The sequence below is a fragment of the Nipponia nippon genome, unplaced genomic scaffold, assembly GCF_047370975.1.
Source record: "Nipponia nippon isolate SJK-2023a ecotype South Korea unplaced genomic scaffold, ASM4737097v1 scaffold_5, whole genome shotgun sequence".
Lineage (NCBI taxonomy): Eukaryota > Metazoa > Chordata > Aves > Pelecaniformes > Threskiornithidae > Nipponia > Nipponia nippon.
In genome coordinates this window covers 2,840,499-2,863,881 of record NW_028262369.1, presented here as the reverse complement: position 1 = coordinate 2,863,881, position 23,383 = coordinate 2,840,499, and the positions used below count along the sequence as shown (strand labels likewise).

General features: G+C 62.4%; 3 protein-coding genes across 17 annotated transcripts in view; 1 reads left to right on the top strand and 2 right to left on the bottom strand.

Moving 5' to 3' along the window:
- Positions 1-1,614, bottom strand: part of MGRN1 (mahogunin ring finger 1) — a 56,969-nt gene extending 55,355 nt beyond the window's left edge. For 2 of the 4 annotated variants that reach the window (XM_087733525.1, XM_087733523.1), the window contains exon 1: positions 1,434-1,612. In XM_087733525.1, coding sequence (XP_087589651.1) covers positions 1,434-1,521 — 88 coding nt within the window. In that variant the 5' untranslated portion in view covers positions 1,522-1,612. Of the gene's footprint in view, positions 1-1,433 lie in introns of all 4 variants that reach the window. The other 2 variants (XM_087733524.1, XM_087733522.1) reach the window with 2 other exon arrangements.
- Positions 1,615-7,723: 6,109 nt separating this feature from the next.
- UBALD1 (UBA like domain containing 1) lies at positions 7,724-16,556 on the top strand. Of its 10 annotated transcripts, none has more exons than XR_015698704.1 (7): positions 8,827-9,098; positions 9,239-9,373; positions 9,637-9,847; positions 12,328-12,699; positions 14,013-14,072; positions 14,876-15,737; positions 16,035-16,556. XR_015698704.1 is itself a non-coding variant. In XM_087731295.1 (6 exons), exons 3-6 carry the CDS (start codon positions 9,803-9,805, stop codon positions 15,194-15,196), a joined length of 798 nt encoding a protein of 265 aa, XP_087587421.1. In that variant the 5' UTR covers positions 8,827-9,094; positions 9,239-9,373; positions 9,637-9,802; the 3' UTR covers positions 15,197-16,556. The 10 variants fall into 10 exon arrangements, 7 of the variants coding, with proteins under 7 accessions (XP_087587422.1, XP_087587421.1, XP_087587419.1 ...); XR_015698703.1 differs by having other exon boundaries at positions 16,032-16,556; XR_015698702.1 differs by having other exon boundaries at positions 15,956-16,556.
- Positions 16,557-17,496: 940 nt separating this feature from the next.
- On the bottom strand, positions 17,497-23,364 carry LOC148051992 (uncharacterized). 3 transcript variants are annotated; one of them, XR_015698705.1, is made up of 7 exons: positions 21,439-23,364; positions 21,043-21,123; positions 20,419-20,505; positions 19,715-19,800; positions 19,397-19,507; positions 18,859-19,023; positions 17,497-18,148 (listed from the first exon to the last, which is right to left on the bottom strand). XR_015698705.1 is itself a non-coding variant. In XM_087731309.1 (6 exons), the coding sequence occupies exons 1-6, from the start codon at positions 21,565-21,567 to the stop codon at positions 18,954-18,956; spliced, it is 564 nt and encodes a 187-aa protein (XP_087587435.1). In that variant the 5' UTR covers positions 21,568-23,364; the 3' UTR covers positions 18,671-18,953. The 3 variants fall into 3 exon arrangements, 2 of the variants coding, with proteins under 2 accessions (XP_087587435.1, XP_087587436.1); XM_087731309.1 differs by lacking the exon at positions 17,497-18,148 and having other exon boundaries at positions 18,671-19,023; XM_087731310.1 differs by lacking the exons at positions 17,497-18,148; positions 18,859-19,023; positions 19,397-19,507; positions 19,715-19,800 and adding an exon at positions 20,094-20,297.
- Positions 23,365-23,383: the final 19 nt, after the last annotated feature.

Genomic DNA, 23,383 nt, shown 5'->3' with positions numbered 1-23,383 from the left:
CAGCTACAGCTCAGCAGGCAGCTCACGTCCACCCAGTCTCCCACGCTGGGAAAGCCCCCCAGCCACCCAGGGGACACGCTGAGTCCTGCTGTACCCTAGCAGTGACATTTGCCTTTCCTAGCAGCCCAAGAAACTAGTTTCCACCCTCCTAAAAAAGCAGGTTAGATTTTCTAAGAAAGCCAACACGGCTGAAGAACTTTTCTGGGCAGGTTTCCACCTTCCATCTCCTCCACACCACTGCTCTTGCTGAAGGCCAACCCACAACAAAACAAGGTGTAACGATGGCAGGACTCTATTTGAGAAGACCTTGCACCCCCTCCAAACAAAACAAGGGGGCCTAGCTCCCTCCAGCACACAGCCCTGAGGGTGTCACAGCCAGCAAGTCATCAGACACGCACAGAACTCGAGCCACTGAATGAAAAGACTACACTGCACCTGTACCCGAGAGTGAGGGAACACAGACTGCTGCTCTGCAAATTCTTTAGCCTGCCTGGAAAAGCCCTAGCAGAACAGAAACTTAGGAAGACTTGTAAGCGAATGGATACTGTAGGAGAAGAGAGCATCTAAATTTCCCTGATGACTTGTTTTATGAGAAGAATAAATAAAACTCTTTAAACAAGTTAAACAAGGCCAATCTCAAAAGCCAGTCTAAGACAAGGTGAGTCACAAGCTCATCCCAACTTCACCAAAGTGGCACTGCTGACAACTCTCTTAAGTTTTCAGAGCATCTCCCTTTGGAAAACAAACACCCATGTAGGCCATGTCAGTCCCACAGCTCCTAGGTGAGAACCACTGCCGTTTTAAGGAGTTAAAGAAGGTTGTCGTGGGGATTTTTCCATCCTATACTCCACCAGGTCCGATTTTCCCCACCGAACTCCGCCGTCGCTTCCTCTGAACCAGCGGAAGATGCCCCACTTGCCGCGGACCGACGACTTGCTGCACTCGCATTGCCAGAGCGGAGAAGCGAAGCCTTGCTCACCCACCACGACCCGCCAGGACCGAAGGGCAGCGGCGGAGCCGGGTGGCCACAGACACGGACAGTGGGACGGGCAGACGACTTAAGCGTTAAGATTCAGGGCACGGGGCCCTCCTGCATCCTGACCCTTCAGGCAAACAGGGCACCGAGACGGCCTCGCACCACGGGTTTGGCCCAAGAAGATGCCTCCACGGGCTCTCCCCAGCCGGGAGGCCCCGAAGCCGGGCGGGCAGGGCCCCGAGCAGAGCCGGGGCCAGCCCCGGGCCCCGCTCGGCCCCGGCCAGTGACGGGCACCCCCGCAGCCCCTTCCCCTGGGGACCCCGCGGCTCGGCCGCCCCGGGACGGGGCCCCCCTACGCCTGTCCCCCTCGGGGCGGCCTGGGGGGCACCGGGCCCGGGGCAGGCCCGTCCCCCTCCCCCGTCCTCGGCGCTGAGGGGAGCGGCCCCGCGGCCCTCACCGGACTTGGGCGGGTAGCGGTAGGCCGAGTTAGCCTGGATGTCGATGTCCTCCACGCCCGCGATGCGCCGGCTGAGCAGGGAGCCCATGGCGGCGGGGGGACGCGGAGCAGCGCGGCGGCGGCGGCGAGCGGCCCGCACCCACGGCGGCGGCGGCGGCGGCGGCGCGGGGCACGCCGGGAGAGCGAGTCCGCCCCCCCGAGACTACAACTCCCGTCAGGCACCGCGGCGGCGCCTACCAACTGCGGCGGGGGCGGGGGGGGGGGGACGCCGGCCGGCAGAGGGCGCTGCCAGGCGGGGCCCGGGCCCGAGCTGCGGCAGCGGGGAGCGGGCACGGCGGGGGGGCCCGGGGGGGGCCGGGGATGCACCCTGGATGGGGAAACCCTTGGGAGCCCGCTCAGGGGTGCCCGGGGAGGATGCCCGGGGACACAGGGATGCCCAGGAATGCCCAGGGAGGATGCCCAGGGACACAGGGATGCCCAGGGAGGATACCAGGGACACAGAAATACCTAGGAAGGATGCTCAGGGACACAGGGATGCACAGGGAGGATGCCCAGGGACACACAGATGCCCTGGGATGCCCAGGAATGTACAGGGAGGATGCCCAAGGACATAGCCTGCACACGGACACCCGGGGAGGATGCCCAGGAACACAGGGATGCACAGGGAGGATGCTCAGGGACACAGGGATGCCCAGGAATGCACAGGGAGGATGCCCAGGGACATAGCCCGCACAGGGACGCCCAGGGAGGATGCCCGGGAACACAGGGATGCCCAGGGAGGATGCCCAAAGACACAGGGATGCACAGGAATGCCCAGGGGGGGATGCCCAGAGACACCCCAGGATGCCCAGGGACACAGAAATACCCAGGAAGGATGCTCAGGGACACAGGGATGCACAGGGATGCACAGGGATGCCAAGGGAGGATGCCCAGGGACACAAGGCTGCACAGGGAGGATGCACAGAGACACAGGGATGCCCAGGGAGGATACCCAGGGATACAGGGATGCCCAAGGAGGATGCCCAGGGACACAGGGATGCACCTTGCAAAAAGTGCAAAGGCAAAGTGGGAAGAAGGAATTATGCCAAGGGTGCCCGGCCGGGCAGCTCAGCCCCAGCAGGCTGGTTTTTCTCAGCCCAGGGCATGATTCACGTGCTGGTCGTTGTTTTGCAGAAGAGCTTTGTGCAGCAGCACTGCAATCATCCCCAGCAGCCTCCCTTCCCGCTGGCTGGTGGGGACCAGGACGCGGCACCGGCATGGATGGGGGTGTGCGGGGAGCCCGCAGACCGTGTGGGCCAGCCGGGGCAGCCGCACACCTCCCGGAAAGTTTGGCACAGGGATTTGTTATCTGGGTCAGTTCTCAGAGGTGGTACCTGCTCCCAGCTGAGGCTCGCTGCCAGCAGGAGAGGAAGATGATGGGCCTTCCCAGCTGTGGGACCATGCACCGTTCACATGGGGAAACCTCTCCTGGCTTCCTCCTCTCGCAGATAATCCATGCAGGAAAGCGAACGGAGATGCCTGAAGTTCAGACACAAGAGCAGGGAACGACTGAAGGCTGTCTTGCATGTGTGATACAACAGCCAGGAGGATGATGTGGAGGAAGAGGCACGAAAGAGCCCCCACCAACGTCCCAACGCTGAGCCCTGTCCCCTCTGGCACCGAGGTCTTGCAAAGGAAGAGCCCCCCAGGCTCCCCTTGTTAAGAGCAGCACCTTCCTGCACACACACACTACAGACAGGCCCAGGCTGCAAAGGAACTGGGGAGCCAAATTGCCAGCAGTGGAGCTGGGGATCCCCGGGAGACACGAAGGAGCTGAGACGGCACATGCGATATCTCTTAAATTGGTCTCGGGAGCAGGAGACTGGCATGGGAAGAGGGCTGGGGTGCAGGGAGGCAGGACACGGCAGAGAGCCAAGCCTGCCGGCACGGGAGGATTTTGTGACAGTGAGCGGGCGGTGGGTGGAATTCGCTGGCCGCAAACACAAACTAAAACACGCCCGGCAGGAATAAGCAAACAAACCCGCAGGGAAACGTGCTTCCGGCTAGTTATTACCCTTGCAGTTGTGGCCACTGCGAGCACAGTGGCTCTGTGCCGGTGGGGCCGTACAAGGCACGGGCTGCAGGGGGAACGGGTGCTGGGGGTGAGGACAGAGCAGGGCCAGACCTTGCTCTGCTGCTTCCCATGGTGTGACAAGGCTGGGAAAGACAGGGAAAAGCCAGGGAACCAGCAACAGCCAAGTCCTACCGGCAAACCACAAGAGCCGGCTACTCTGCTCCTGGCACGGGGGAGACCTGGGCTCTGCCTCGGCGATAACCATGCCTGGGCGCTGCCCGCTGCGTCCCCCAGGATTCTGCTGGCACCTGGAGCGACGGTGCCTCTTGCTCAACCAGCCTCTCCGTGCAAGAGTTTCTCGTGACAGAAATTGCACAGAGAGGGAGGAACAGAGTCTGCTGAGCGGCAAAGCAGCGCCCAACCCGTGTGCGCTGCCCCAGAGCGTGCCCTGCCTGCTCCCTGCCTGCTCCCTGCCTGCATGGAGAGCTCGGAGACGCTCCTCGGTGCTGGGAACAAGCACCCAGGCAGTGCCCTGGCAGCAGCGAGCTGATACAAACAGCTCACGGTGCCACCAGGACCCCAGACCAAGCAGGGTGAACCCATAACCCTCCATGGCCTCACCCTGAACGCCAGCAGCCGACTTGGGGCTCAGTGGAGGAGCAGACCCGGCACAGCAAGGCTCAGCGGCTCCGTCTCCTCGTGCCATGCTGGGAACTGGTTGCCAACCAGCAGCCAGCTGGCCACAAGCACGGGAGCAAAGCAGAGCGGTGCTCGCCACAGGGCAAGGAGGGGAATTTGTGCAGGGACAGAAGACGAGAGTCCCTCTCCCTTCCCTCCCGCGTCCCGAGCACCAAGCGCATCCTGCCCTTCCCCAGCCCAAGGAGGTGCCCGGGCTCCGTCCCTTCTTGGCAGACAACTGCCCCAAAGCTGTCCTCTGAGCTTTTTTGGGGACAGAACCAGCCACCTTCCTTCTGCAGCCACCCTTGCTGCTCACTGGGAGCCTGGCGCTGTACGGGTTAAGCGGGGAAGCCAAGGGGAGAGCCAGCGTCCCGGCAAGCAGCGGGGCGCTGGCACTGCCGAGCACCAGGGCCGCCTGGGGAAGCGGCCGCGGCGGGAGGTTTTTGTTCGTGCAAAACCTCCACCAGCGGGAAGGTCCCTCCCGGGCCGCGCAGCTCTCCGGAGCTCGGAGGAAGCGGTCGGGCCCCTGTGGGTGGTTATTGTCATCTGGGAGGGCAGGGGCCTTTGCTGGAGAATATCTCCCCCAGGGCCCTGCTCGGTGAGACGTATGTGACAGACAACTACAATAGCAGCGGCGTGCCAGGGACGGGCTCAGCCCTTCCGCTCCAAACCCCAAGGCCCGGAGGGAGCAGAGCTGAAGGGCAGCACCTCCAGCGGACGGCGGTGCCTTTACCCCGGGCCCAGGGGACGCGGGCGCTGGCACACACAAAGGCAGGATATTGCACCACTCGCCTCCGGCAGCGGGGCAGGGAGCCGGGCTGCCCTGCCTGCCCGCGTGGGGAGACCCAGCAGCACCACAGCCATCTCCCGTGGGCCAGAGGAGCAGCAGCCCCCCAGCCTGCGGCACCGTGGTGGCTGCGAGAAGCGACGATAGCCCCGCAAACCCTGGTGGTGCCACCAGGCGTGGGTTTTGCACCTTCACCCTTCACCTCCGGGGTCCTGAGCCCGTATTTCTCCCCAGTGTGGTGCTGCCAGTCCTGGGCCCTGTACCATGCTGAGGATGGAAAGGGAGGAAGGCCACGAAGGTGGGAGGCCCTCCCTGACATCCCTCAAAGGAGGTACGAGGGAGCCTGAAACCCCAGGTGCCATCATTGTGCGGAGTGAGAGCAGCCAAGCTGGGGAGGACCAGGGTGAAAACGGGCCAGGGCTCCTGCCCTCAGGGCCCTGCAGAGCCCCAGGGGGGTGAGGAGGCCTTGGCTCCTGTGCTGCCTTCCAGCTCGGCCATCTTTCCTGCTGGGCAAAATCCATCCAGGAAAAGGTGAGCCTGGAGCCATTCTGCAGCATGACCTGGAGAGGAGCAGCAGGATAGAGGAGGGATCCTTCAGCTGTGAGCCCACCTCCTCTGCCGGCTCTCAGGGCTTCCTACTGCTCGTTTGTACGCTCACCGCCACCACAAGTCGTGTCACTATGTCCCAGACCCAGCTGGCACCCACTATATTGCTCCTTCCTGCAAAATGTGGATGAACAAGGAGTTCTGAAGCTGGACACGTTTCAGACACGTTTCACACACGTCTCTCCAGCTACCGTGACCTGCCCTTCAGGAGTCTCCTTGGACGCCTCTGCTGGGGAGGCAGCTACGAGCACGCCCGTGTAAACAAGGAAGCATGTTTGCCTGCAAACCTTCCACTCACCGGAGCAGCTCATCCAAAGTCCGGCTGCTCAGGGGTTTATCACCCAGTGAAGCAAGTTGCTTTGTCTTAGTTGTCCCCTCCCCAGTGCTGTCACTCACTTTGTTTGTTGGGTACTTGGGAAAACAACAAGGTTCAGGAGCCCTGGAGACTACACGCGGAGTTATTCCTCACCAGAAGGAGTGGCGAGCCCATGAACTTTGCCTCCCTAAACACTGCCCTGCTCCAAAGGGCTTGCAACCCTCCCCGAAAGCCCTGCTGGGCTGGGACCAACCCTTCCCCCTTCAAAAATCAGACTGCAAAGTTGGTAAAAATGTCTGCTTCTCTCAGATTAAAACAATCCTTCAGGAGATTTGTTTTCCCAGCTGTATTTACACCTTGCTGGCTACAGATCTCCTCTTGCCACTTCTCTCTTGGGGTTGTCTCGACCTTGTAAATAAGACCGGTCACCTCTTCACGTGTCCCACTGCCACCGTTGTAGAGCTGCGCTCTCACTCCAGTTTGGGCAGTGACATGTACACAAGGAGGAGGAATCCCCTCGGCCCCAGCATCCTCTGAGGCCTGGAGTACTTTGCATGGGTACTAAAGGAGATGTGGAAGCCGGTTACCAGGTGGGCAGATTTGGACAATACTGGGGCAGTTCGTGTCTGAGCAGTGGAGGCTGCAAACCCCTCAGGTCAAATGCGTGACCTGCCTGAGCTTCAGCCATTAATCCTCACGGCCTGCAGCCATACGCGAAACGCCGGCCTGGGTCAGAGGCGCTAGCGAACAAATTGCTCGTGGCAAGGCTAAACCCCAACACAAATGGCAGGAAAGAGCCCAGAATCGCTCAGGAAAGGTGGAGGAGGCCGGAGGCCTTCCCAAGCCCTGCAGAGCCAGCAGTTCCCTTCGTCTCACCCCGCTTTTCCCTTGCTTTATTGCCTCCCAGCCACTCAACCGCGTGTCCGTGCCTGCTTATCGTTTCCTGGTACTTAGCAACACCATTGTGTCCCCCCCGGGCGCCGCGGCCCGGCAGCGCCTGCCTGGCTGCGTGCTTTCATCTGCTATGGCAATGCCTCACTCTCAAAGGATCCTTTCATGCCTCTGGGAGCCCCCCGGCACCTTCCAGAACTTTCTCCCCACTGCCGGCTCTCCCTCTCGGCAGCCATGTCGGCGCGGTGCAGGGGTGTGCTCTGGCTTAGGGAGCGATGGGAGCAGGCCGGCAGGGGGGATTGGGCCATCCTTTATTAGCACTACCGGGGGAGCCCTGGGCCAGGCCCGGGGCCAAGGGGCCGCCGTTCCCCGCCTCACCTCAGGTGTAGTGAGGCAGCGGCAGCTCCAGCCTGAGGCAGCTGCGAGCCAAGGGGCCCCCGATAGGCCGCCACAGGCCCGGGGGGCACCGCAGGGGCCTGCAGAGGACCCCTCCAGCCGCCGCCCGGTTAAACATTACCCGCGGGCCGGGCTCCAGCGCCCGCCGGGGCCGAAGGGCAGCGCCGGCCCCGCCGCGGCCGTTGCCGTTACCGCGCCCCCGCCCCGCACGTCAACAGGAAACCGCACGCGGCCGACTGTAAACACCGCCCGCGCCCCCCCCCGCCCGCCCACGTGACTCGCCCCGCCCCAGCCCCGTCCCGCCCCCGCCGCCCTCTAATTGGGGGCAGCGGCTTTGTTGACCATATACGGTCAGGTACTACCAAGCCGCGGTCGACGATTGGTCGGCTTGGCTCGTCACTCAACTTGCGCCGGCGCCCGGCGGCCGCTCCGCAAACAAAGCGGGGGTTGCTGGGAGTTGTAGTCCGGGCGGAATAAAGGCATCGCGGCGGCGGGGAGGGCGGGAACTACATCTCCCAGAGGCTCCCCCCCGCGCCCCGCCCCTCCCCGCCCCGCCCCTGGCGGCCGTCGGCGGGGTTCGCCGGGCGCCGTGAGTCAGTGCCCAGTAAACATTGGCGTGAGCCGCGCCGGCTCCGCCATGGTGGCGGCGCCGTGAGGGCGGGGGGCGGCGCGGCGCGGCGGGCTGGGCGCGGCGGGCTGGGCGCGGCGGTGGCGGCGGCGGTGGTGGTGGGGGGCCGGGGCCATGGACGAGCTCAAGCACCAGGTGATGATCAACCAGTTCGTGCTGGCGGCCGGCTGCGCCGCCGACCAGGCCAAGCAGCTGCTGCAGGCGGCCCACTGGCAGTTCGAGGTGAGGCCGCCGCCCCGGTACCGGGCGGGGGGGAAAGGAGGAGAGAGCTCGGGGCGGGTCTACGCGTGGGGAAGGGAGGGAGGCGGGTGGGTTTGGGCAGCGCGGTGAGCGTGGGGCCCGCTGCCCCCCCCCCCCTCCCCGCCCGCCATGGCGTCGGCGTGGGGAGCGGGGCGGCCGGTGCGCGGCGTGGGCAGGGCCCCGGTGCGTTGGCGTGGGGCCCCACGCGGGATGCGGAGGGTGGGGAAACGGGGGAGCCACGGGGCGCGGGTGGGTGCAGAGCGAGGGCCCCGGCCCTCCTCCCGCCCCACGGCCGGCTCCGGGCAGCGCTGCTCCCCCCCGGCCCGGCCCCACTCCCACCATCCCGGGTGGCCGTGGGGTGGGAAACCCCAGCCGAGCCTTTCCCACCACCCCGCGTCGGAGAGTTGGGAGTCCTCAGGCAGCCGTGGGAGAGGAGACTTTGTAGGTCAAAGCTTTTCTGGCTCCAGACGCCTTTTCCTCTCGCTCGCGGGCGGGATACTCCGTGACATCGGCAGGGTTAATGCCACGCGTGGGGCTGGATGGCGGGTGGGGAGCCCCGTGTCCTCCCCCAGCAGCCTTTCTGGGTGCTCTGCTCCTCCAGAGATCCCAGGAGCTAAAGCGCAGGGAGCAAAGCGGGGAGTGCGGCAGCTGTAGCAAGCAAAGCTCTTTCTAAATAGGGTTTTTTTTTGGTTTCCTTTTCCTTCTGCAGCCCCAGCAGCTCTCTAGTCTGGAGCTGATGGATTTGACGCTAATGGCACCTTTGTAATTGAAGTGTCTGTTTTGTGATGCAGGAGGAGGTCTGAGTCAGTCTGGAGAGCAGGAGGTTCAGTTTGTATTCATCCCTGTGGCTAGGGCACGTCTCCTTCAGCACGCAGCGCAGCCCGGATGGGTGCGAGCGCCGCTGGCGGGCCTCCTAGACGTGATTCGGGGCTTGTTCTGTAACGTGACGGCTGTCGGATGGATCGGGCGCGGAGGCAGTTCGTCGCTGGGCAGTCGCAGGATTTCCAGATGCTAAATCAGAGGCCAGGAGGCGTTCAAAGCCAAGCCGTGCGTGGCCAAGGAGCGAGTGGGTGTGTGGGGATGGGTGGGAAGCCGAGCTGGCATTCCCCTCCGCCGTGCCCGTTTAATACCACGGTCCGCTGACGGGAGCGCCGTTGGCGGTGGATGTGTTGCATGTGTAACGTGCTCTGGGTTTTGTTTACTAATACAGTTTGACAGTGGCCCTCTGGGACGGGCGGGATCCGCTTCCACCACCTCCGCGCGTGTCGCAAAAGAGCTGGGAACGGATGACAAAAAGTTTAACTTCTCTTTCAAAAGGCGTTTTGCAGAACTTTGCCACCGTTTGGTGAGTTGCACAAGTACAAACAGCCGTCTCCTGCCGGCTTGGCACTCACATGACTCAGAGGAAGCTCGGCTGTAAACAAACGTGCTGCGATGAGCAGTTACCATGTTCCCACTCACTTTTGGTGCAACGGTCAGATAATTCCCTTTGCAAAATGGCCGCTGGGCATGCCTTCTTCGGGGAGCCACGCCAGGGAGGTGTCGTTTCCTGACTCCAGCGTGCTCTCACCTCTTGCCTGTGGTATTCTGAGGCTTTTGTTATTCTAGTGTGGTACCCGTTTGCTGGCTGGCCTGCATCTGCAGCGAGTGCAAATTGGGGGAGTTCGGGCAAGTTCGGTGCTAATTTACGCTGCCTTCGCTCGTAGTCTCCTTGGATTCAAAGTGCTACTCCAGGGGCGTGGTGTGAGTTGGAGCAACCCTGAGGACGTTGCTCATGCCTGTAAGACCACCGCGGGAAGAGGTGTTCCCAACAGCCAAGGTGAGCTAGATGATCCCTAGACAAGATAGCAGGAGCTAGGTTCTCCCAGCTCTATGCCTCTGTCCTGGCTGGGGAAGTCCTGGCATCCATCTGCCCAGGATCTTTCCTACGTGGGCATGCACCCCGCTTGCTGTTTGTCACAGCCAGACAGGGAGCAGGAGCCTGGGGTGTCGGGTCAGCAGCAGGAGGGAGAGGGAGGCTGCTGTGAAACACGGACGGCTTTGGGCTGGTGGGATGCTGATGTTTCGGGACCACTTTCCTGGGGTGGGGCTGCTTTGGCGCCGTTGTGGCTGGTGGGGGACGGTGCGGTGGGGGCTGCAGAGAGGTTTTGCTGGGCACGGTGTCCTGCCGACCCTGGCGGACGCAGAGTTTGTCCAGGGGGAAGGAATGTGATCCAGGACAGCGAGCAGGGCAGGAGGTCAGGAAACCATTGGGGATACAGCTGCCTTCGATGCAACGCAAGCTGAGCTGATCAGAGCCTGTACCGTACTCAGGGGCTTGACAAGGAAGCCGTTTATTTTGCATCCCCTCCGTCCCTGGGGAACGGGGCAGTTTGTGGGTAGCATGTGGATCACCTCTCCCACTCGCTGTGACTCCACTCCTGTTTCATAGGGACCCGGGACGGGCTTTCTCGTGGCACGCCCGGTGCAGTCTGCAGCTCTCGCAGCAGCACCGTGAGCTCTGCCGTGCTTCCAGGGACAGCCGTGGTGGGTGCCAGCAGGGATGGCCGTGCCAGCCCAGCCCTCTAGCAGCTGGAGCAGTGCCATGACTGATTGGACGGGGAGGTTTACAGGCCAAAGAAGGCGATTTGGAGTATCTCTGGGTGAGGGCAGGCACTCAGCCTCCGGGGCCGCAGGTGCTGGCGCTTTGGGAGAAGCCAGGGAGGGCAGCAGGTACCTCCAGCATGGCTGGAACCCAGCAGGCTACCAAGGAGACGTTTCAGAGTTTGCAGAGCCTCATGTCAGGCTGGGCTGAGCGGTGCATCAGGCTCCTTCCCAGGTAGGAGAGTATTAATTGGTTTTGTTATGCCCTGATTGCCCCTGGGACTGCTTGGGAAGGATAAGAAGATATCAGCTTTAAAAAAAACACCCATTCCTTCCTTTTTCCTGGTGCTAAGTGTCTCTGTTCAGTGTAGTGAGGTTGTGTGTGGGGAACAAGAGGAGGAGCAGGTGTCTGGCTCTGCCCACTGTGTCCATGGTTGGGTTTCCACTTCCTCTTCTGATTTATTTATGTTTTATCGAGCCCCTTTCCCTTTCCTTTGTGGCTCAAGGGCAGGGTTCCCCCCAGGGCTGCTCTAGCACTGTGGGCTCCCTGCTGCTGGATCCCCTGTGCTGGCATCCGATCCCCTGCATTGGCAGCGGCTGCGGCTCACACATGCAGCTGGGAGCAGGTGCAAGTGCAGCTTGGGCAGCAATGGGCAGGGGATCAAACAGCATCCGGGGTCCCATCTGAGCCGCTGCACAGGGCTGGGTGTCCCGTTCCTCCAGACTGAGCTTGTTCTGCTCAGCACCCAAGTCTCCTTGCATTCATCTCCCCACCTGGCCCCTGCAGCCATCTTCCCTCTGACTCGGTCACAACAGACACTTCTTGGCACCCTGGTAGGATCTCTGTGATCCATCTCCTGTGAAGCTCCTGTTTTTGCGCCCGGCGGGGGGTGTGGTGGCCTGGTTGCCTGCCGAGCGTGGCCAGGCAGTGGGTGCGGGACTGCCCTGCTCCCGCCCAGGGCAACACGGGCGATGGGGCCTTTGGTCTGGGGTCAGGGCTGAGCTGTGGCTCAGGCTCCTTCTCAAGCAGAGGAGCCTTAATTGGCTTTGCTCTTGCACCGATTGCCCCGGCACTTGTGACGCTGGCTGGAGACCAGGTAGCATCAGCAGCTTTGGTTACGTGTGCATCCCTGGCACCCGGTACCACCGAGGGGATGGGTATGTGGGCTTCTCGCCTGCCTGGGTTGGGGCTGCTGCAGGTCCTGGGTCCCTTGGGAGGTGGCAGCTGTTCCCTGCAGCTGGAAGGAGGTGGGTCTCATGGTGGGCAGAGGGGTTGCTTCTGCCATGCTTGGAAAGGGGCAGATGGAGGGGAGGAGACTCAGCGTTTCAGGCAGAGGGGCCCGTGATGGTGGAGTGCTTCCTCCACCCAGGTCACAGCTTTCATCCCAGTGCCGGCAAGGACCACTGGGCACGGGGACAGCAGGGACCTTCTCTGCCCCTGTCTGCCAGCGGCACAGTCCCAGATACAAGGCCACTTGGAAAGCAGGAGCACAGAGCATATTTAATCGGCTTATGGTATCTGGCTGTGCCCACACCTCTGCCTGTGCTTCCCGTTTGCTGTTTCCCCCCTTTCTTATCACGATCCTTTCTGTCTGAGCAATAGGGCCTGTGGGTGTTGACATGGGACCTCACCCAGGACGAAGGGTAGCACAGTGACGGGGGTGTCGCTGCCTCAGAAGTGTCCGTGTCCCCGATGGCTGTTTTCTTGATTCATAGACGTGTGCCGGCCTGTTCAGAGCTTGTCTCTGGAGCCACAGACCCTCATCCTGCTGTGTGGCTGTCGCTGAAATCCAGTGGGTCCTGCCCGTGGTCGCAGCCTGGCTGGGTGCAGCATTCGGTGTTATTAAACGAAGACAGAGAAATGCAGCTTTCATGGGGAAGAGCCTCACCAGCCCGCCTATTGCATGCTCCCCCGAGGTCCGGGAGCTGCCAGACTCTACAGCAGCAATTGCTTCCCCCACCCAGATCTGGATTATTGTTTGCAGATATCGCTCCTGGCTGCCACCTGGTCTTGCTGATAGTTTACCCCGCTTTAGCCAGGAAACCATAAACCCCGCTGCAAGCAGCCGGCTCCAGCTTGCCAGCGGTGTGAGTGCAGCCCCTTCACCTTTCCAGGGCCTGCCAGCCTGGGTGTTTTGGGGCAAAATAGTTTTCCATCAGACCAGTAAGCCATGCTCTTGTTCATCCTGTCCCTGGATATGACACAGGAGCATGTGGCTGTGGGCACTGGGACGAGGAGTGTGTGTGGTGGTAGGACTGTGGCTGCTGCAGTCACACAGAGTTTGGTACAGCCTGCCTCTGCTTTTTCCATGTTTTTCTGCCTTTTTTTTTTTTTTTTTTTTGAGCAGCTTGGGTAACCCCCATCACTGGCTTGCAGAAAGGGAGCAAAGTCTTGGGTGGTGTGGCAGCACCTGGCCGCAGCCCCGTGCCTCGCGCCCCGGTTTGTAGACCTGCAGGCCAGGGTGCCCCTGGGGAGGGGACTGAACGGGGGTTGATGGGGAGGGCTTTTCCTCCAGCCAGAACTGAATCCAAAGCAATTCTCTAACATTTCTATCAAGTGTGATCTACAGCTGAATCCAAACGTTGTTTTCTAGCCCAACTCAGCTAAAGCCTGGCACAGGACGGGAGTCAGCTTCACCTTCACTGGTCCTGCATCAGCCCAGCCCTGCGCACCCCCAAAGCTCCCACTGCCTCCGCTCCTCCCAGACCTGGGCTGGGTGTCTGCCCTCCTGGCCACCCCGTGTCCCTGGCGTTCCCTCCCTGCAACCCGCCCTTGTCCTCTCGCATGCCGGTGGCATGTGACATTTACCAGATTATTACTGGTCTGAACTGGAAGCTAATCAAAATGATGTCAGTCATAACCGTACCCCGCCTATGACAGGATTGGAAATGCTCTGGTATATGGGGTGGGCTACCTGTTGCAGCCCCAGCCCTGGGGATCTCCTGGCGTGGATATGGTGACCATAATTTTGTCCTGTTAAGGACATGCGTCTAACCGGTTCCTGCTGGGCTTCCCCTGCTGGGTTTGATTTCCCTCCTCTCCCTGCACGCAGCGGTTGCGGAGCATCGCTGTGAGTTGTGAAATGCCTGCCGGGTTCTGCTCCAGCAGTGGCCGCTTCTCAGCAACGAGCACAGTGATCCCAAATAGGCGCGATCCCTTCCTGCCTCGGTGCAAGCAGACGGCAGGCGCAAGTCCCTGCTTGGGGACGTGGGAGCAGCTGTGCGCAGTGCTTTCCCGGGCAAGGGGGCTGCGAGCACGGTCCAGCCCCCCAGGGCCTGTTTTAGATCATCTTTGAGGACTTTTAAAGCCCTGCCGTTGTGTGCAGGGATGAGGTGCATTCCCAGTTTGCATGCTGGTGGTAACATCGTTAACATCACCCCTTTTTTTTTTTTTTTTCCAGACTGCTCTAAGTGCTTTTTTCCAAGAAACAAACATCCCCTACAGCCACCACCATCAGATGGTAAGTGCTTTCCCACCTCTCCAGCTCTCGCCTGGGGCACAGCACCAGCTGGCGGGCGCTTTGGGCTCTTGCTGATGCCCAGCTCGCTGCTTCACAGCTCCAGGAGTGCAGGCAGGGAGGTCTGGCCGGGTGCTGCCAGAGCTGCCTGCCAAGGAAGGTTTTCCTGGAGAGCAGCCGGGGGTGGCATAGCCTGTCCAGTGGGACAGCAGGTCCGGGAGTGCCCTTGGAACCCAAATGGGTTGGGGCTGCTTCTCAGAGAGGGATGGTCCAATGGAGGATGCTTTGGGCATGGCAAATGGTCCTGACCAGCCCCAACATGGCAGAGAGCGCCTGGGGGCACCTGGAGCAGCCCGTAATCTGCCTGGGCAGATGTGTGTTGGGGATTTGCTGCCGTGGCCTCATTTGACTCTCCGGGACAATTGGGGATTTGGAGCGTGCAGTGTAAGCGTGCAGAGCAAGTGCCTGGCGGGGCCTGAGTGTGCCCGGTCTCCTGTGGGGTGGGAGCTGAGCCTGAGCTTTGTGCCTGCCAAGGTGGCACCAGCAGGTCGTGGAGCAGAGGGGGTCCCCGACTTGGCCAGGCACAGCGGGGTCCCTTCTGGGCCCTCTGACAGGAGCTCTCACCCCACAGCGTCAGTCTTCAGAGCCTTAAATAACTGCTGCTTGCAGGCAGCATCATCAGCAGAGCGTGGGTCCGGGAGCTCCGTGTGCTGCAGCGGTGGGGGCAGAGGGGTCTTGTACTGGGCCCTGGTGGGAGGCAGAAGGTGGAGACCCCCCACACCTGACCCCGTGTCTCCTTCCCACAGATGTGCACTCCTGCCAACACGCCGGCCACGCCGCCTAACTTCCCCGACGCCCTCACCATGTTCTCCCGCCTCAAGGCCTCCGAGAGCTTCAACAGCAGCAGCCCCGTGGCCTCCATGGCAACTTCCCCGCCGCCCCCGGCCCCGCCGCTGCCCCAGCACGGGGCCTTCAACCCCGCCTGGCCCGCGGCTTCGCCCCCCGGCCAGCAGCAGAGCATGTGGACTCCAGCCCCACCGGCGCAGCCTGCGGGCTGGCCAGCCGCCGTCTCCCAGCAGGCCACGGCAGAACAGAAGGCCAACGTGACCATGGAGGCAGAGAGATGAGGCTGCAGCAGAGAGCAAACACGGCGGGGACCCCTGCGTATAAATATATATATATATTTTTTTTTCCCCCTCCCCAAAGAGGAGAGGAACTCTGCTGCCAGGGCATCTGGCAGCTACTGAGACACACGAGCAAATAGCTGCCTTGCATGGGTTTGGTTTGAAGTAGTTTTTACTTGTCCTTGAGCTGAACAGAGCTCCCCAGAGACAGCGGGAGGCTGCGTGGGACACGGGACCGGTGCTGGCCTCTGCCTGGGACCCCGCCGCTGCCGGGCTCTCAGGGAGGCAGCACCCCCTCCTCTCTTGGGACACCGGAGTTTGCATGCGAGTGACGTTTACGGAGGAGGTCCCTTCTTCACGGTCCCCTGGGCCACCCCACCAGGCAGAGTGGGTTGTGCCTGAGTGTTTTCCTCCCCTCCCTTGGCCCCACTCAACTGGGTGGGGGGCAGACACCCCACACGGCTTGTTTTTTGTAAGGCGGGGAGAGAGCAAGGACTGTTCCTGCTCGGCCGCAGCCTCCACCCCGCATGCGCCGTGCTCGCTGGTGAGTAGGGCTGGGGGACGCTGGCTCCCGGGGAGGTGCCTGGCCCCTTGTCCAGCCCTGGGCTGGGCGATGGGGAGCGGGGGGGGGGGGGCAGCACACCCTCCCCTCGCCCTCCTGGGATATGGGGTTTGCCCTGGGGCTGTTTGCATGACACAGTGTAACCCTAGAGACTGGGATCGTTTTTAACCCCTCTGTTCTTTTCTCCCGGCGGCTGGAAGTCTCTCTGGACGCGCCGCAGCCGCTTGCAATACATGCTCTTCTGCTTTGAACCCAGTGTCTTTGCTTCGTTTGCAGCAGCGGCGGGACGCGGGGAAGGCTGGCCTGGGCCTGAGGTGTTGCAGGATCCCCTCTCCGAGTGGCGCTGAGCATGCCGTGCCTCCGAGCTGGGGCTGGCCGCCTCTCCGCCAATGCGTGCTGCTCCAAACACCCCGTCCCAGCTGTGCAGTGGCTGCCAGCTGGCTTTGGTCAGGTGCATGCCAGGGCTCAGCCTCAGCAGAAGTCAGCTCAGCCCTGCCTGCTGCCCCACCACATCAGCTGTGGGTGCGACACCCCACCAGGAGCAGGGGCAGGCTGATGGCAGGGCTGCAGGGAGCCCTCGGGTTCCTGTGTGACACCCACAGGCCCTGGGTGCCTTGCTGTGACCTGGCTCCTGTCCCCATTCACCGGATAACAGGGGCCGGGTCCCTTGGAGGTTGCCATCGCTGCTGAGCCCTCTCCCCATGAGGCCATGCCCCTGCATCCCTGCACTCACAAGTCAATAATTAATTTCAATCTCTTATTTGTGTTGCTAAAATAAACATTGTAGGAGTGATGGTTTCACCCATGCTGCCTCTTGTACAGCCTCGGCGGAGGCTGGGAGCGAGGGCTGGAGCTGGTGCTGGCCCTTGTGAGCTTCCCTGTGCAGGGTTGTGCCGGAACTGTGTGGCTCTGTCCTGCCCCACTGAGGTGGACTGGGCTGAGCTGGTGGCATCTGGAGCAAGCTGGGGCTGTGGGCCTCGTGTCCTGACTGCGGTGGCCTGAGCACATCCAGGCCAGCGTGGGGATGGTCTGTGAGGCAGGGGCTGTGTGGCATGGAGCCCACCCAGGGGAGACTCGGAGAAGGGATCTGGCCTCAGAAGGAGGCACCTGCCCGTGGAACAGGTTGAAGCTGTGTGGAGACCTGGGTGGCGGGGAGAGGAGCCTGCTTGTGACTGTCCCAGAGCCACCAGGAGCCGCAGGACTAGAAAATGCAGGGCCACACCGCAGACCTGAACGTCTGGCTGGTCACTGAGAGAGCTCCCAGGGACGTGGCACAGCCCAAAAGTGTCAGGCTCCGGTTGCTACATCCCCAAGGACGCCCCATGTGCCCCCTCAAGCCCAGGGACCACACAGGAGAGGCAACAGAGGAGGGAGCAGCTTTATGGCCTGCGGTGTTACCCCACTGCAATGAGCGGGTGCCGGGGCAGCGTGGCCCCCACCCCACCGGTCCCCTAAGGCCAGGCAGCACAGCCCTGGTGTGCCTGCCCCCTCCCCAGACCCCCAGGCCACTTCACAGCCCTCTGGCCAGCTCAGACGCCTGCTGTCCTGTTGCCACCTGTGGCAGCGTGCCACTGCCCCCCTGAGGAGCCCATTTTTGTCCGCATGGCAGCACCTGCAATGCAGAGGGACAAACAGCCTTGCACAGAGCCCCCAGGAGCGCTCAGCAGCAGGTTGAGCCTGCATGGTTGGGCTGGTGGCCCTGGGGGGACAACCAGGGCAGGCACTCACATGAGTACGGGGACACATAGTGTCTGCCGTATTTGGTGGTGTGGCGCATCTCCGTGGTGTGCCGGGAGCAGGGCTGGGGGGTCTTCGTTGCTTTGGGATGAGCAGGACATGCTGGTTCAGGTGGCTGCGCAGCCTGGCCGGAGCTAATGCGGTGCCCTGGGGCTGCTCCCCTGCCTGGGAAGTCCTTGCCCACAGTGATGGTCTTGTTGGCAGCCAGCGAGCTCAGCCTGCCCTTGTAGACAACCCCGTTGATGCCCAAAATATCCACTTCTCTCTAGAGGGAAGAGCAGCCGGTGCCATCGGAGGTCTGGGTGGGCTCGGTGGGTTTCCAGAGCACAGGGACACACAGGGATGGGGGCTCACATTCTCGCAGGTGAAGTCTGCAGGGTCTCCGCAGGGACAGACAGTGACGAGAGAACTGGAGGTGGACAGTGGCCTGGCAGGACTGGCGGGCCCCCCCCGGCTGGCCCTGCCGCTCCCTTTGCTCTCCCTGGGCAGGGAGCACCGACGTTACCCCTCCTGCCCAGGGAGAGGGGACCCCAAAGGGAGAGAGAAGGGACGTGGTGGCACCTGGCAAGCCTCACCGTGTCGGGCAGTTGGAGCTGCCGGTGCTGGCTGGTTGGGGCCGGAGGAGCTGGCTGGCCTTTCGCGTGGTCACCAAGTGCCTGCGGATGAGGATGTGAAGGCAAAGTCGGGCAGCGGTCTCCAGTGGAAGTGCAGCATGGGGGGTCTGTCCTGGGGGGGCTGCATACTACTCACGGCGCCGGGGCCATGGCTAGGGGTCTGTCGCAGGAGATGCACTTCACTGGATCAAAGAGCTGCCTGCAGCAGAGGGGTGGCTGCTCAGCGCCTTGCTGGCACCCCAGGGACTGCGCGAGGTCCCACGGGTGGCCGGCGCCCCATGGGCAGGGTGAGACAGTTTGGATGGGACGGACAGGGCAGGATGGGACAGCATGGGAGGGGATGGGGCAGTACAGGAGGGGATAAGGTGGGATAGGATGGGATGGGATGGGACCCAGCAGCCCCCACCTCTTGAAGCCAGCAGCATGGTTGGCACCGCAGCAGTGTCCCTGGCAGAGGCACTGCTGGGTGAGCCTCCACACCTGCTCCAGCTGTGCTTGCAGGGGAGCCAGCGCCGCACAGTCCAGCTGCAGGGAGGGCAAGGGTGCTCATCGGGACACCAGCCCCATTTCAAGGGATGCTGTTGCCCCTGAGGGACATTGGGGACACCTTGGGACACATGGCCAGCCATGGCGCAAGAACTGTCATCTCTTGGTGTTGGCAGATTCAGGGCTCACCCTCCCCACCCAGGGATGTGCTCCCTGGCCTGGTGCATCCCTCCATCCCCACCACCCTCCCCGGGTGACACTGCTACCTTGGAGTCCATCTTGCTGACGAGCTTCTCCAGGGCTTTCTGCCTGTCTTGGTCACGCAGGAACATCCTCTGCAAAAGGTCCTGCATCATCTCGCTCAGCTGGACCATGGCATGTTGCAGCTCCTCCTGGCTTGCTTTGGTCTCCACCACAGCCTTGTCTGCTTTCTGAGGGGGTCATGGTGTCAGCCATCCCCTGATGACCCCCAGTCCTGCCACCATCTCCGCATGCATTTGCTTGCTCACAACACCCAAGCCCTGCTCCAGCAGCACGTTGCTCCTGGCTGGGTGCTCCAGCATCCCACGCAGGCTCCACGCCTGCCACGTGCTCCCAGCCACCCGCCCTCTCCTATGCCTCTCTTGGAGCCGCTCAGCATTGTTCATCCCCAGCTCCACCAGCGTGGCATGGCCACAAAATCCTGGCACGCTGAGCTGCTTCGGAGTGGGGATGCGCCAAGTTTGGGCAAGCCTGTACCCAGCCTGGTTCAGATGCCAACCATGGCACAAGCGGCTCCCGAGCTGAGCCCAGGTCTGTGCTCACCTGGGTGTCCTTGGTGTCACCCCACAGCCGCTCCGCAGCTTCCTGCAGCCTCGTGCACTGCTCCTGCAGCTGCCCCACCTGGTCCAGCACCTCCCTGCCGAAATCCAGCTCCTGGGGAGGACAAATGTGGCCCTGGGTAAGAAACAGGGTGGCTGCAGGATCTGGGCGAGGCAGGGAGGTATGCTTATGGGTGGCCCCAGTGAGTGGCTAGCAAGGACATCCTGAGAGATGCCCCAGTGTGTCCCTGGCAAGTGGGGTGCGGGGCTGCAGCCCCCAGACCCTCAGACAGCCCCCTCCGAGGCCCGGGCAGCTGAGCACCTTCTCTCCTCTGTCCTGCAGGTGCCTCGTCTTGCCTGGCACCTTCTCCAGTTGGGCAGCCATGTCCTCCAAGGTCCTGGAGTCGGCTGAAAACAGACACCAAAGCTTTACTCGAGGCAGTGCTGGCTCCTGCAGGCCGCCAGCACCGTGCTGTCCCAAATCCAGGTGGCTTTATGGCTGCAGAGACTCCCCTGTCCCTGCTGCCAGTCCCCGGGCATGGCCAGCACCAAGGCACCCAGGGGTGCCACAAAGGGCAGTGACAACATCCCCGCCAGCCGTGCCAGTGTGGCTGGGAGTGAGGCAGAGGGACAAGGGGGCTGCAGCAGCTTGGGGACCCAGACAGGATGGCTGAGTGTGGCCTCATCATCCACCAGTCCTGGCAAACGTCTGCTGGCACAACCTGGCACAGTGGCCCGGGATGGTGGGGATGTCAGTGCTCACTGTGCTGCTGGAGCCGGCTCTCATGGCAGCTGACACGGGTCCCCACGGCTTCATGTTGCTCCAGCAGCCAGCTCAGCCTGCATGGGGCCTTGTGGGCTGGCTCCTGGGAAGGCTCAGCACTGAGCTCCTGGCCAGAGAGCTTCTGAAATGAAACAGCCCCCAAGATTTTGGGGAGAGGGAAGACCCCCATGGCTCTGTCCTGGAGCCAAGGGGCATTGCCAGCCCCCAGCAAGAGAGCCTGGCACCCGGGAGCCTGCACGCACCTCGCCCGTGGGCACCCGGCAGAGAGATCTGCAGCACAGCGTGGCGGCATGCCAGGGGAAGGAGCTCAGCTCCTGATGCACCTCTGCCTGTGACCGGGAGAGAAATCAGCCCTTCCGCCCTGCTCCAGGAGCGGAGAGCCTGGACAGCCCCCAAGATGGGGAGGGCAATGCCAAACCTTGCCACCACCCCCAGCACCATCCCCAAGCCTGCAGGTCCCCTGGGGCCTCAAAATCTAGAGGGTATAATCCACTGCTGTGTCTGCACTGCCATGTCCCAGGGTGATGATGCTCTCCTGGCATTGCAGGAGGGACAAGAGCAATGGAGGTGGCTGGTGGAAGCCACCAGGACACTGGGGTGCCCAGGGATGGATGTCCTTTCTCCGACAGCTAGGAAGGTGACATGGACCCTGCCAGAAGTGCCTTGTGGGGCCAGATGCTTGCCCAGGCAGGTCACTGCTGCCAGGGCAGCCCTTGGGAGGCTTGAGTGCATTTTCCATAAGGATTTGCCAAAGCCTGACCCTGGACAGCTTGGGGACAGTCCCAGGGGCTGGGTGCTGAGTGTGTCTGTGCACGGTGCCACAGAGGCCCGCTCCCAGCCCCTCTGCCAGGGCTCCCCCCACTCACCATTTGGTCCAGGATGCTCTGCAGGAGGTGGCCATGCTCGTCCTGCCACACCGACTGCTCTCGCAGCTCCTCCAGGCCAGCCTGTTAAACAGAGGTGTCAGGGGGTTCAGCATCCGCAGGGGTTGGGAAGGGTGGGGATCAGCATCAGCAGGGACAGGCAGGGATGGGCAGCACCCAGCCTGGGCCAGGGCTGGGCTCCATGGCTTCAGGCAGTGTCTACCCAAAACCACTGGGCTCCAGGGCAGATCCCACATCTCCCCGCTTAGCCTTGGGGTGGGAAGGAGCCTGAGCTCGGGACCTCATCCCTGTCACCCTGTGCCATCCATGCAGGTCCCTGGGGAGCCCGACCGCTCTCCCAAGAGCTCTCCAGCAACCGTCCCAGCTTCATGCACGTACCTTCTGGAAATTGTCCTTCAGGAGCTGCAGCTCCTCCTGGAAGCCCTCGACAGTGGTTTTCAGGGAGCAGATGGTGGTAAGCATCTCCTGCATCATGTCCATGACCTGAGGAACATGGTTTTGGCCCATGATGCTGGGTCCCCGTGGGCTCCGGGAGACGTGGGGAGAAGGGAGGCTAAGTGGTACGCAGTGAAGACCTGGGTTTGGGGGTGTCTCTGGGACTCAGTGGAGCTGCCACAGCATCAGCCACATCTGGCTGGCCCATGGCCATGCCCAGGGAGCTCCCCCAAACTGAAATGGAAGATGCTTGAAGGGGACAAGCGTCCCAGCTCCAGCTTCCTCGCCCTGGCAAAGTGCTGTCGCCTTTTCCCTTTGCTCTGTGGTTGTGCTTAAAGCCAAGGTCACAACATGTGAGATGGGACTGGCTCGGGGCTGCCCGGTCTCACAAGGGATGAAAAAGTGTTGGGTTTGCTGTGGGCCAGCCCCATGCTGCCTGCAGAGAGGACAGCTGGGCACAAGGCCACCACAACTCATCCTTGCACTGCAATGTGTGGCTCGAGCGAGAAAGACAGCTCTGATGTTACGCGTTGGCATTTCCCACTCAGAGTCTAAACCTGAACAGCCAAATAATTTGAACTTGTGCCGTGGCAATGTCTCCCACGGGATCCTGCCTTGGTGTGGGGACAGCCTGTCTGCGAGGCAGCACCGCTGTCACCTGTGGCTCAGCCACTCGCTGTGCTGTGGCGAAGGGAGAAGAGGAGCCCAGCGGGGATGCTGCTGTCCCTGCTGGGAGAGCAGGAGCTGTGTGCTCCAGCCCACAGCCACCCCAGCCCCAGGCACAGCCGCGGGACCCTTGCCAGGGCAGGATGGGACCCAACAGACCTAAATCTCAGAGGAAGTACTCATGGAGCCTCAGGGGCAGGTGAGAAGTGACCAAAACCACCTTTGGCCAGTGGCTGTGTTAAATGCTGCTCTTTAATTAGTCTCAAGTGGAACTGGGGCCACCAGAGCCAGAAAAGTGTCTCCGTGCTTCACCAGGCTCCCTGGTCCCACGGCAGCAGATGTCACGGCAAGGGCAAGACATGATTCGGGCACGTCACCGTGTAGGGCAGGACACTACCTAGGGCTGGATGCTGTGCGTGGCAGGATGCTGTGTCTGGTGTGACACTGCGTAGGGTACAAGACAAGATGGGGCAGCTCACTGCATGGGCAGGACCCTGCATAGGACACTGTGCGGGGCGGGATGCCATTCGGAGCAGTACATTGTGTAGGGCGTAAGCCTGGACACCGTGTAGGGCAGGATGCTTGTGTAGGACAGGACGCTTGTGTAGGACAGGACACTCTGTAGGGCTGGGTGCCACACAGGACGCCATATCGAGCCGGACGCTGTGCAGGGCAGCACATGGCGCAGGGCAGGACCCCGTGCAGGGCAGGACCCCGTGCAGGGCAGGACCCTGTGCAGGGCAGGATCCAGCACGGGGCTCACCCTGCCGTGACACTCTGTAGGGCAGGACTGCCAAGCCAGCGGCCCAGCAGCAGTGATGCAGCAGCGGGACCGCCACCCTGCTGAGGATGGGCACCATCCAGAGGATGCCTTCTCACCTTCGTCATCCCCTCCTCAGTCACTTCCATCCTCTTCTTCAGCTGCACCATTTGCCTGCCCGGGGCTGGCAGCTCCGCGGTGCCGGGGGGCTCGATGGGGCAGCTCGGCTGCCCCTCTGCCCTCCCCGGCCACGGCTGCCTCTGCTGATGGAGGGAGCGGGGCTTCCCCCCGGCCACAGCCTCCAGGAGACCCCTCTCGTCCTCCCCGACCTGCGCCGCGGCCTCCTGCGGGTTGAGGTGCTCCAGGAGGCCGCGCAGGAGGACGCGGAGGGCGCCGACCTGGGGGCTGCCGCCCTCGGCCGTGCCGAAGGCCATGTCTGCCAGCTCCGCCAGCGTGACGGTA